General features: G+C 44.1%; 1 protein-coding gene across 3 annotated transcripts in view; it reads left to right on the top strand.

Annotated features, from left to right (window-relative positions):
* Positions 1–12,500, top strand: part of arhgap27l (Rho GTPase activating protein 27, like) — a 33,185-nt gene that overhangs the window by 11,498 nt on the left and 9,187 nt on the right. Inside the window, exons 5-17 of one of the 3 annotated variants that reach the window (XM_078284440.1) lie at positions 1,405–1,590; positions 2,016–2,084; positions 2,683–2,781; positions 2,919–2,999; positions 3,172–3,282; positions 3,861–3,929; positions 4,527–4,589; positions 7,376–7,443; positions 9,077–9,164; positions 10,440–10,541; positions 11,105–11,203; positions 11,481–11,553; positions 11,868–11,987. In XM_078284440.1, the coding sequence (XP_078140566.1) occupies positions 1,405–1,590; positions 2,016–2,084; positions 2,683–2,781; positions 2,919–2,999; positions 3,172–3,282; positions 3,861–3,929; positions 4,527–4,589; positions 7,376–7,443; positions 9,077–9,164; positions 10,440–10,541; positions 11,105–11,203; positions 11,481–11,553; positions 11,868–11,987 (1,228 nt within the window). The remainder of the gene's footprint in view (positions 1–1,404; positions 1,591–2,015; positions 2,085–2,682; positions 2,782–2,918; positions 3,000–3,171; positions 3,283–3,860; positions 3,930–4,526; positions 4,590–7,375; positions 7,444–9,076; positions 9,165–10,439; positions 10,542–11,104; positions 11,204–11,480; positions 11,554–11,867; positions 11,988–12,500) is intronic. The other 2 variants (XM_078284441.1, XM_078284442.1) reach the window with 2 other exon arrangements.

The raw sequence follows: 12,500 nt of genomic DNA on the forward strand, positions 1-12,500 counted from the left end.
GGTAGATACTACTAACTTCTCCCAGGTAGATACTACTAACTTCTCCCAGGTAGATACTACTAACTTCTCCCAGGTAGATACTACTAACTTCTCCTAGGTAGATACTACTAACTTCTCCCAGGTAGATACTACTAACTCCTCCAGGTAGACACTACTAACTTCTCCCAGGTAGATACTACTAACTCCTTCAGGTAGATACTACTAACTCCTCCAGGTAGATACTACTAACTTCTCCCAGGTAGATACTACTAACTCATCCGAGGTAGATACTACTAACTCCTTCAGGTAGATACTACTAACTCCTCCAGGTAGATACTACTAACTTCTCCCAGGTAGATACTACTAACTCATCCGAGGTAGATACTACTAACTCCTCCAGGTAGATACTACTAACTCCTCCCAGGTAGATACTACTAACTCATCTGAGGTAGATACTACTAACTCCTCCCAGGTAGATACTACTAACTCCTCCCAGCTAGATACTACTAACTCCTCCTAGGTAGATAATACTGACTCCTCCAAGGTAGATACTACTAACTCCTCCAGGTAGATCCAGGTAGATACTACTAACTCATCTGAGGTAGATACTACTAACTCCTCTGAGGTAGATACTACTAACTCCCCCCAGGTAGATATTAATAACTTGCCCAGGTAGATACTACTAACTCCTCCCAGGTAGATATTAATAACTTGCCCAGGTAGATACTACTAACTCCTCCCAGCTAGATACTACTAACTCCTCCTAGGTAGATAATACTGACTCCTCCAAGGTAGATACTACTAACTCCTCCAGGTAGATCCAGGTAGATACTACTAACTCATCTGAGGTAGATACTACTAACTCCTCTGAGGTAGATACTACTAACTCCCCCCAGGTAGATATTAATAACTTGCCCAGGTAGATACTACTAACTCCTCCCAGGTAGATATTAATAACTTGCCCAGGTAGATACTACTAACTCCTCCCAGGTAGATACTACTAACTCCTCCCAGGTAGATACTACTAACTCCTCCCAGGTAGATATTAATAACTTGCCCAGGTAGATACTACTAACTCCTCCCAGGTAGATACTACTAACTCCTTCCAGGTAGATACTCGTCCAGGTAGATACTACTAACTCCTCCCAGGTAGATATTAATAACTTGCCCAGGTAGATACTACTAACTCCTCCCAGGTAGATACTACTAACTCCTCCCAGGTAGATACTACTAACTCCTTCCAGGTAGATACTCGTCCAGGTAGATACTACTAACTCCTCCCAGGTAGATATTAATAACTTGCCCAGGTAGATACTACTAACTCCTCCCAGGTAGATACTACTTACTCCTCCCAGGTAGATGGGAGGAGTTCTCGGAGTGCTCACAGACTCACTGACTCGGTCTTTGCCTCCTCCCTCCTGTCAGGGTTCGTGTGGCTGGGAGCAGCTCCTGGATGAAGCCTCAGGAAGACCCTACTACTACAACCCCAGCTCAGGAGCCACGTCCTGGGCCGCGCCCGAGCCGCTCTCCCCCTCCTCCCCCTCCTCGCCCGCCTCGCCCGCCTCCGGAGCCGAGGCTGACGGCGGCGGCAGGAGGCAGGAACACGGCCCGGTACGTCAGACAGCCGCTCTTATCCAGACAGAATTTACAGAGAGGTCAACGAGGTAGAATCAGCTGCAATTCCTAGATCACCAACAGGAGGTCAAAGGTCAGAGGTCAGAGGTCACAGCACCCTGACAATAGATGGAACAAATATTCCTGTGAGCCTAGAACGACAATGATAGAGAAGTGAAGGGAAAGACAGAAGGGAGAAGGGAGGAAAGGCTTTTTAACAAGAGCATATCAAAGCAAGTAGAGGATTAAAATAGGAAGTGCAGTTACTTCATTATTAGTATTATTTTTTTTATTTTTTTTTTAATTATTAATTTTATTATTATTATTATGGAACCAATAGAAGAGCACATTATTAAATTAAATGTAAAGGAAAATGGTGGATTGTCCCTTTAATAATTATTGTTTAATTGATTTAATTGCAGCCGCCCCTGCCAGAGGAAGACTATCCTGTGGACGACCAGAGTGAAACAGACGCTCCCGTCTTCACACCGGTACGAGTGAGAAACTTAAATCTCCCTATGTCACACAAAAGGGGCGGGGAAAGCAAAGGAAACGGACAACCAATCAGAATCAAGCAAAGAAGCTCATTCCATAGCCTGTTAGCAACATGCTAACATATCTAAGGCCCCGTGTCCACCAAAGACCTGTGAAAAAAGCGCTGGCGCTGTTCTGTCATTAATTCCAATGGAAAAGCGGCGCTGTCAGCGCCTATGACCCAAAACAGGAACCTCACCTCTTTTTAGCGCTGAGTGCTGGACCTGTTCTGGACCTGTTCTGGACCTGTTCTGGACCTGTTCTCGAGTTGAAACTAGTTCAACTTTTCTGAAGCGCACCGCTCATCAATGTCACTTCAGGGTTCTACCAACCAATGAGGATGAAGCAGGGGCGGGACCAAGAGCCCGCATCCTGCCGTTTATTAGCTAACGTTAGCTAGGCTAACCTGATGCGGCCAAAGTGCTCAGCAGGTCGGTGGTGGACACGCCCCCTAACGCCTGTAAACAGCTTCTGTAAAGCTTCATCTCTTTAATCTGATGTTGGCTGAGCCTGGCAGCCATATTTATTATCATCATCACTGTGATATTTTCCCAGCAGGCTCAGCGTGTCGGCCCGGTCAGAGCCGCAGGCTGGAGCTGCTCTACTGACACAGACGGAAAGACAGTTTACAGCTCCGCACAGAGCCAGGAGCAGGTACTACTACTAACAAATACTACTACTACTAACAAATACTACTACTACTACTAACAAATACTACTACTAACAAATACTACTACTACTACTACTAACACACTGTGTGTGTGTGTGTGTGTGTGTGTGTGTGCGTGCAGTGGGTCAGGTCGGAGGACGACAAAGGGAAGACTTACTACTACCTGAGAGATGGAACCAGGTCCCAGTGGAGGCTACCGAAGGTAATCAATCAATCAATCAATCAATCAATCAGTCAATCAATCAGTCAGTCAGTCAGTCAGTCAGTCAGTCAGTGAGTCAGTCAGTCAGCAGCTGAGTGTGATAGATGGATAGATAGATTAATTGATTGAATGAATGAATGATATAGATCACTCTCATTTCAACCCCTCCCAGCTCCCAGCAGCCCCCGGCAGCCAGCCGCCCCAGAGGCTTATGGGTAATGGAGTTGATGAGGAGGGAGCTACACTGCAGGTCAGGAACTGGAGACACAGCATGGCCGAAGATGTGAGTCGAGCCAGTCTGTACCGGTCTGTAGGAACCGGTCTGTACCGGTCTGTACCGGTCTGTAGGAACCAGTCTGTACTGGTCTGTAGGAACCGGTCTGTACCGGTCTGTACCGGTCTGTAGGAACCAGTCTGTACCGGTCTGTACCGGTCTGTAGGAACCAGTCTGTACTGGTCTGTAGGAACCAGTCTGTACCGGTCTGTACCGGTCTGTAGGAACCAGTCTGTACTGGTCTGTAGGAACCAGTCTGTACCGGTCTGTACCGGTCTGTAGGAACCAGTCTGTACCGGTCTGTACCGGTCTGTAGGAACCAGTCTGTACTGGTCTGTAGGAACCAGTCTGTACCGGTCTGTACCGGTCTGTAGGAACCAGTCTGTACTGGTCTGTAGGAACCAGTCTGTACCGGTCTGTAGAAACCGATCTGTACCTGTCTGTAGTGGACTGTCATCTATAGAAACCAGTAGGAGATTTAATGCAAGCCAATTGAAAGCCATTCTGTGTGTGTGTGTGTGTGTGTGCGTGTGTGTGTGTGTGTGTGTGTGTGTGTGTGTGTGTGTGTGCGCGCGTGTGTGTGACAGAGATTTGTTCCCAGTCACAGGAGGAATGTGTCGGACTCCAGCAGTGGAAACTCTCCTGAAACCACACATGTAAGTACTGGAACCAGCCAGTAAACCAGCCAGCAAACCAGCCAGCAAACCAGTCAGTAAACCAATCAGTGAATCAGTCAGTAAACCAGCCGGTAAACCAGTCAGTGAATCAGCCAGCAAACCAGTCAGTAAACCAGTCAGTAAACCAGTCAGTAAACCAGCCAGCAAACCAGTCAGCGAATCAGTCATTAAACCAGTCAGTAAACAGTAAATCAGTCAGTAAATCAGTCAGTAAATAGTCAGTAAACCAGTCAGTAAACAGTAAATCAGTCAGTAAAGCAGTCAGTAAATAGTCAGTAAACCAGTCAGTAAACAGTAAACCAGTCAGTAAACAGTAAATCAGTCAGTAAACCAGTCAGTAAACAGTAAATCAGTCAGTAAACCAGTCAGTAAATAGTCAGTAAACCAGTCAGTAAACAGTAAACCAGTCAGTACATCAGTCAGTGAACCAGCCAGTAAACAAGCCAGTAAATCAGTCAGTAAACCAGTCGGTTAGTTAAGCAGTAATCTAGTCATTCATTTTGATCCATTACATTAACAACAGTCATTCATCCCTTCAGTCCTTGTGATGTAAGTCGTCTTGTCTTCCTCATCAAGCCTGATAGGTTCAGACTGAGGAGGAATCTGTCCAATCAGAGCACAGAATCCCACCAGCTGCACGTAGGTCCTCGATCCCCGTTGGCTGGTTCGGTTGCCGGGTGTCTGGGCTCCGTCGGTCGTGTCTGTCTGAACTGGGCCGATCCCGCTTTAAATCCACGCTCGTTTCCATGGCAACAGTGTCAAACACTTTGTGGGCTGGGGAGACGGGTTCTACTGGTTCTACTGGTTCTAGTGGTTCTAGTTCTAACACAGTGAGAACCGGACTGGATCACATCGGCCACACATACACTGTCAGTTGGTTCTGTTACACCCCCGACCTCACCATGTCTGTAACCATGGTAACGCTTACATGTTGAGCTCGCAGAACTTGAATGGATAGAATGGTTCTTCCATTCCACTGTTTCCTTGGTAATTTGGCTAGTACAGGATAAAATAGCAATTATGGGTTTTTAAGTGTTAGTTGTTATGGTGACGACACAAGTCTGAGATTCAGGCTGTAAGTCACACTTGCTGGAGAAGGAGGCTGCAGCCTAAGAGCAGAATAAATTCATCCTGAACATCTGGATCTGTGCCAGGACCTGCTGACCGAGCGCTCAAACTGTCACAACTCAGCTGAAGCCGGATGAACAAAATGTGACGACTTGACAGTAATATAATAGGAACTAAACCCGAATTGATCCAACACCGCCTGCCACTGGCAGCCAGGTGGTGGAGGTGACAGGAGACCATCTTCCTCTACGTGGTTCTTGCTGTAAAACCAGCTCACTGACTTGCAGTGAGTCGGTTTATACAGAAGCTAGTCCACCGGTTCACATCAAAATGCCCGCCGCTCCGACCGCCCAGGAGCGTTGATTTGAATGGGAATGACCGCTCTATCCATTCTAGTTCTGTGGTTGCGGCGTACGTCATTTAGCTAGTGGGCCAGTGCGGTTCTGGTTCTGGTTCTGGTTCTGGTCGGTACCTGTCTGCTTCAGAGCAGACCTGTGTTACTACAGGAGCAGAGGCAGTGTGTATGTGGCCATGGAGACTCCAGGACTAACCTGCTGAGACCTGGGATGGACTGAACTAACTTATACATAGGCAACTTTTTGGGCAACTGAGTCTGGCAGCGTTGCCCAGTGAGTTTGTTGCTTTAATCTCATCAGAACATGAGGAAACATCTCAATAGATTTTCGACTGTCTGGCCGTCGGGATCGCTGCCTGTTTACGTTGCCCAGAGAACTAACCCAGTTTTCCACCCTAACTCTCCTAATCATACATGTTAGCTGTTGCCAATCTCTGGCCCGGGTTCTGCTGATGGTCCTTAGGCTGCTACTGAGCGGTCCCCTGGCTGGCCAGCTCGCTGGCTCCAGACTGGGATCCAGGAAATAACTAAAAAAGGAAAAGAGGCTTTACAGTTTTGTCACAAACCAGCCAGCTGAGTCTCCATGATGGAGGAACATGTAGAACTGTGTGTTAGTTAATAAAGTGTAAATCTGTATCAAGCAGCTAGAAGCAGAGAGCAGCTGAGTCAGCTTGTTGTGGTGTGGCTGTAGATCCATTCAGTAACGTTCTCAGTAAAAGTGAATAGTGTGATAAGGTGGATTTGGTTCCTGTGACACAGTAAACTGTCTTGTCTTTAGCCCTAGTCTCTACTCCAAAACACTCTGAGTTGTAGCTTGAGAAGAGTCAGCTCAGTTAACCTGAACAAACTGTTAGCTAGCTAACTAGCCGGCAAACACACTGATGTTAATGTGAACACGCTAACGCTAGCTGCTACTAGATACGTTAGCTAGTGTGCTAATCAGATGTGTTAACAACAAGACAGTGATGTTAGCTGACCAGACACTATGGTTAGCTAGCTAACAAGCTGACATTAAACACTAAATCAATCAGATGGATCAGTGATGAAATGATCAGTTCAGTCAGAAACAGACAGAAATTAACCGTCTGTTCAATTCTGTTGAGACGGACAGAAACACAGTCAGCTGTTCACAGAGCTGACTTCCAATATGGCCGCCACAGGGCAACATCACTGTTAGTTTAAAAGTCAGCACTATTACAGTAAAGACAGAAATGTCTGCTTTGATCAGAGGTTTCACTGCCGCCTCGTACCATGTCACTAACAAAAATGGTCTCCGAAGGGTTTGTTTAGGAAACCATTAGACCACATGGGGCTCTGTGGTCTGATGTGCATCAGTCTGGAGGTTCTTAATTGACATTTTCACCTGGCAGCCATTTTGAACAGCAGGGTGTGAGGCTCTCCCTGCAGCTCCGTCTGCTGCTGTGAACCAAGATCATACAAACATTTATCATGTCACAGATTCACACTGAAAAACAGAAACAAATGGATCCAGTGGTTGTTCCAGCTAATTTGATAACTGTTCATTCGGTCTATATTAAGTCCTCACTTTTGTAGAATAACCGTACTTTTATATATTTGCCAGACTGTTTAAAATGTCCGCCGTGTGAATAAGGTCGACATGAAGCGGTTCAGGATCCCCTGGAAGAGCGGAGACTCTCCGACTGAATCCACTGGACTGTTGAAGCTCTGCACAGCTTCCAGGTGGACGCCCAGATCACCGCTCAGTTACAGCAAACACACAGGCCCAGACCTGCTATAACACACACACACACACACACACACACACACAAACACACCTACACACACGCACACACACACACACACACGCACACACCACTCCCATGTTTACACAGGAGTCGTATTTCAAAGGGTTGAGGAATTCAGAGACCTGGAGAGTTACCTGTCTACCTCTCTCTCTCTCTCTCTCTCTCTCTCTCTCTCTCTCTCTCTCTCTCTCTCTCTCTCTCTCTCTCTCTGTGTGTGTGTGTGTGTGTGTGTCTAGGGCCATCTGCTGGAGAAAGCAGGGATCCTCAACAAGACCAAAGTAGTTGACAACGGCAAGAGGATCAGGTGAGAGCCGGCTTCAGAAGTACCCGGCTGCAGATTTGATTGGATTAGATTAGATTTGATCCATCTGGCTGTCAGTAATAATCTCACCTCAGCTGCCAGTCTGTGAATCAGATTATCAGTCTGACTTCAAGTTCTACAGGAGTAATCTGAATGAACCTAAGTAATCTGATTACAAGACTCAGTTTGCTCGGCGGTCGTTAGGGTGACCACCTCTTAATTGTTCCGTTGCAGGACAGCAGACGTGATTTCGCGGGACAGTGCGGGACACATGGGAGAGAGAGAAATGACTATTATTAGGCTATGTAAATATCGATTTAATATTAGAGGGAATGCCTATTTTCAGTGGCGCTGGATATTAACCCTCATCCTAACATATTTAACATACAAGGACTACCGACTCAAGAATAAACTACTGTAAGAAACATCCATCATAGCAAAATGTTAACTTATTTCTTCTCAAAACATTATTAGTTATGTAATTAATGTCATCTGAGAAAAAACAAACAGATTATTGTTATTTTAGGAAAGTTACAGTTAATTAATTTATGTATTGTATTTCTGACTTTGAACATCATCTTACCTTAGGAAGAGCAGCATTTAGGGTCGGGACAGAGCACATGAGGAAATCTGTCTGTCTCCTTCAAAATGACTGACAGACTGCCCCCCCCCCCGATAGTGTGTGATACTTTAAATTAGGACCCATGGCAAACATGAACTCAGTAAATAGTTCCATCTATTAAAACTGCATAGGCAGAGTTGGGTGCTTTTGACTGGGGTCCCCCAGGACCCCCAATACATTGGTATTTTTAAAAAGCACTAATTAAAACAGAAACAGAAAACAATGATATGAAGTCATTAGGAACAAATTGATTGACAAAGTCATGAAAAATTGGAATGATAGAATAAAGTACCTGTGAGATATGACAAAAATATACCTCTGGGGTCTGCGGGTACCCCAGAGGTAGGATGAGGGTTAACCTGCTTTAAATCATCGGTAGGCTTTATGAAATGTTTATTTTAATGAAACTAGGACCTATTCAATCCAATAAATATAATGAATTAAATATAATAGGCTAATAGTTTGGTTGAAAATCACATTTTATGCAAGAATAGGAGGAATAAACAGACCACTTTCCTTAAGTAGCGACTAGAAAATGCATGGTTAAATATATAAGTATGTTGTTTACTAAAAAAAAAAAAAAAAATAGGCCTAATCATTGAAATGCGGGACACTGCTTATGACGTGCGGGACGCGGGACAAACGTTCCAATTTCGGGACTGTCCCATGAAATGCGGGACGGGTGGTCACCCTAGCGGTCGTTGTTGAGGGAGAACAGTTGGAATGAGTCTTTGACCAATCAGATTGATTGGATGACAGTTCAATGATAAACTTGTATGATAGTTGTATGATAAACTGTAACTGAATGGCTGTGACTAGATATGACTATATTATCTATATTAACTATATCAGCTGTTAACTCTCTACTCATTTCACCAGAGTCGCTTTCATGTCATGATTTATCTTATTTTTTTCCTTTTGTTTTGATGTCAAGCACATGCTTTTAGATAAGTGCTATATAGAAAAAATATTTCTTATCTATTTATTTAATTAATTTATGTTGGTGTTCCACAGGAAGAACTGGGGCCAGTCCTGGACGGTTCTCCATGGAGGAATCCTCACCTTCCACAAAGACCCCAAGTCTGCTCCAACTGGAAACTCTGTAAGAACCAGTAGCATCTACTGGGCCAGTTACTGGGTTATTAAATATAATAATACAACTAACATCTACTGGACCAGTTACTGGGTTATTAAATATAATAATACAACAACTAACATCTACTGGACCAGTTACTGGGTTATTAAATATAATAATACAACAACTAACATCTACTGGGCCAGTTACTGGGTTATTAAATATAATAATACAACAACTAACATCTACTGGACCAGTTACTGGGTTATTAAATATAATAATACAACAACTAACATCTACTGGTCCAGTTACTGGGTTATTAAATATAATAATACAACAACTAACATCTACTGGTCCAGTTACTGGGTTATTAAATATAATAATACAACAACTAACATCTACTGGGCCAGTTACTGGGTTATTAAATATAATAATACAACAACTAACATCTACTGGACCAGTTACTGGGTTATTAAATATAATAATACAACAACTAACATCTACTTGGCCAGTTACTGGGTTATTAAATATAATAATACAACAACTAACATCTACTGGTCCAGTTACTGGGTTATTAAATATAATAATACAACAACTAACATCTACTGGTCCAGTTACTGGGTTATTAAATATAATAATACAACAACTAACATCTACTGGTCCAGTTACTGGGTTATTAAATATAATAATACAACAACTAACATCTACTGGACCAGTTACTGGGTTATTAAATATAATAATACAACAACTAACATCTACTGGTCCAGTTACTGGGTTATTAAATATAATAATACAACAACTAACATCTACTGGTCGAGTTACTGGGTTATTAAATATAATAATACAACAACTAACATCTACTGGACCAGTTACTGGGTTATTAAATATAATAATACAACAACTAACATCTACTGGTCCAGTTACTGGGTTATTAAATATAATAATACAACAACTAACATCTACTGGTCCAGTTACTGGGTTATTAAATATAATAATACAACAACTAACATCTACTGGTCCAGTTACTGGGTTATTAAATATAATAATACAACAACTAACATCTACTGGTCGAGTTACTGGGTTATTAAATATAATAATACAACAACTAACATCTACTGGACCAGTTACTGGGTTATTAAATATAATAAGAAGAGGTAATCTCTGGAAAATCTGGAAAAATGACTAGAGACGTTCACCAGTAGCTGTAAAATCTAGAGGCTCCATGGTGATGATGATGATGATGATGATGATGATGATGATGATGATGATGATGATGATGCTGACTTGCTAACTGTTTTTCAGAGTAAGACCACCCAGATTGTTCCAGAATACACAGTGGAACTGAGAGGAGCTTCTCTGAGCTGGGCCTCAAAGGACAAATCCTCCAAGAAGAACGTTATAGAGGTACGCTGCTATCTCTACCATGGTTACCATGGTTACAGCCTGTTGTAGAGGTACGCTGCCATCTCTACCATGGTTACCATGGTTACAGCCTGTTGTAGAGGTACGCTGCCATCTCTACCATGGTTACCATGGTTACAGCCTGTTGTAGAGGTACGCTGCCATCTCTACCATGGTTACCATGGTTACAGCCTGTTGTAGAGGTACGCTGCCATCTCTATCACAGTTACCAAGGTTACAGTCTCTACCACAGTTGCCATGGTTACAGTCTCTACCACAGTTGCCATGGTTATAGCCTATTCTAGAAGTGTGCTAGTGTTATCATGGGTCCAGCCTGTTCTAGTGGCACTCTACCATTACTACCATGGTTACCATGGTTACAGTATGCTTCTGTGACAATGCTCCACTTTGTGACAGTGTTACCATGGTTACTATAGTACCATGGCGTTGTAGTTGTGTGTTGTTGCATTAGCTTTGTGCTGGTATATGATGCGTTCATTCGTACTCTGTGGTCCAGCTGGTTTTCTGAAGGTTTCAGGTTTAACTCATGTTGTGTCTGGCTGCAGCTGAAGACTCGGCAGGGCTGTGAGTACCTGGTGCAGTACGACACAGAGAGCATCATCTGTGACTGGCACAAAGTTATACTGGACACCATCAGACAACTGGTAGGAAACGCTCATTTATATTCTCTTCACTTCACTTCAGTTCGCTGCCTGTTCTGTTCTGTTAACTTTAATTCAGTTCAGTTCGCTTGAGTTTACCCGGTTAGGGTTAACATAACATTCACCAGAACTGTTTGATAATGATGACGATAATATTTCCGTAGCACTAATCTAACAGCAAGAGTTTGCAAAGTGCGTTACAAGAAGCGAATAATAAGCCAGAGAGAAATGCAGGAAACACATTGATGTTGATCCGCTGCTCATCTGGACTCTCCTGCAGGAGCAGGACCATCTGTCAGAGGAGGAGGAGGACGAGGCGTCAGACAAGGAGGACAAGGAGAGGAAGAGGAGCTGTAAGTCCACAGACCTCCTGACTGACATATAGCAGGACGACTGACGGTGTAGCAGGACGACTGACGGTGTAGCAGGACGACTGACGGTTTAACAGGACGACTGACGGTGTAGCAGGACGACTGACAGTGTAACTAACTGACTGACATGTAGCAGGACGACTGACGGTTTAACAGGACGACTGACGGTGTAGCAGGACGACTGACGGTGTAGCAGGATGACTGACAGTGTAACTAACTGACTGACATGTAGCAGGACGACTGACAGTGTGCCGTGGCCAGGTGTCAGTAGTGTGTTGTCCTCCTCTCCCCTGCAGCCACCAGGAGTTCCTCAGGTCCAGCAGAGTCGGATCAGGGTCGAGTTCGTAAAAAACTGCGTAAGTTCCTGCAGAGGAGGCCGACGCTGCAGAGCGTGAAGGAGAAAGGCTACATCAGAGGTAAACCGCCCGGATCGGACTGTAGTCAGACACAAACCGCCCGGATCGGACTGTAGTCAGACACAAACCGCCCGGATCGGACTGTAGTCAGACACAAAGCAGCTCCACAGGCGACTCGGCCTCATTAACAACAAAGAGTAACCGCAGTGCGTCTCCGGTCCACATAGAGCAGCTAGCTAAGCGGAGGTTCATGTGTTAGCTCAGACGCCCTGACTGGGTGAGTAAAGACCCGATGCTGCACATGATCCTGCTGATTACACAGCTGCTTACCAAAGACACTGATCATTTGACACAAAATACCGACTTAAATTATTTTATTACAGTAATTTAGCAGTTTCCAGCAGTAACGTGTTAACTGGAGTGAGATAAGATGTGCTAACATTAGCATTACATTATATTATGTCATTTAGCAGATGCTTTTGTCCAAAGCGACTTACAATAAGTACATTTTGTCAACAGTAGTGAAACCGAGTGAGCATCACAGTCTTCATCAGCTAAGCCTTTTAATAGGAA

The sequence above is a fragment of the Centroberyx gerrardi genome, chromosome 7 (genome assembly GCF_048128805.1).
Source record: "Centroberyx gerrardi isolate f3 chromosome 7, fCenGer3.hap1.cur.20231027, whole genome shotgun sequence".
In the NCBI taxonomy this organism is placed as follows: Eukaryota; Metazoa; Chordata; class Actinopteri; order Beryciformes; family Berycidae; genus Centroberyx; species Centroberyx gerrardi.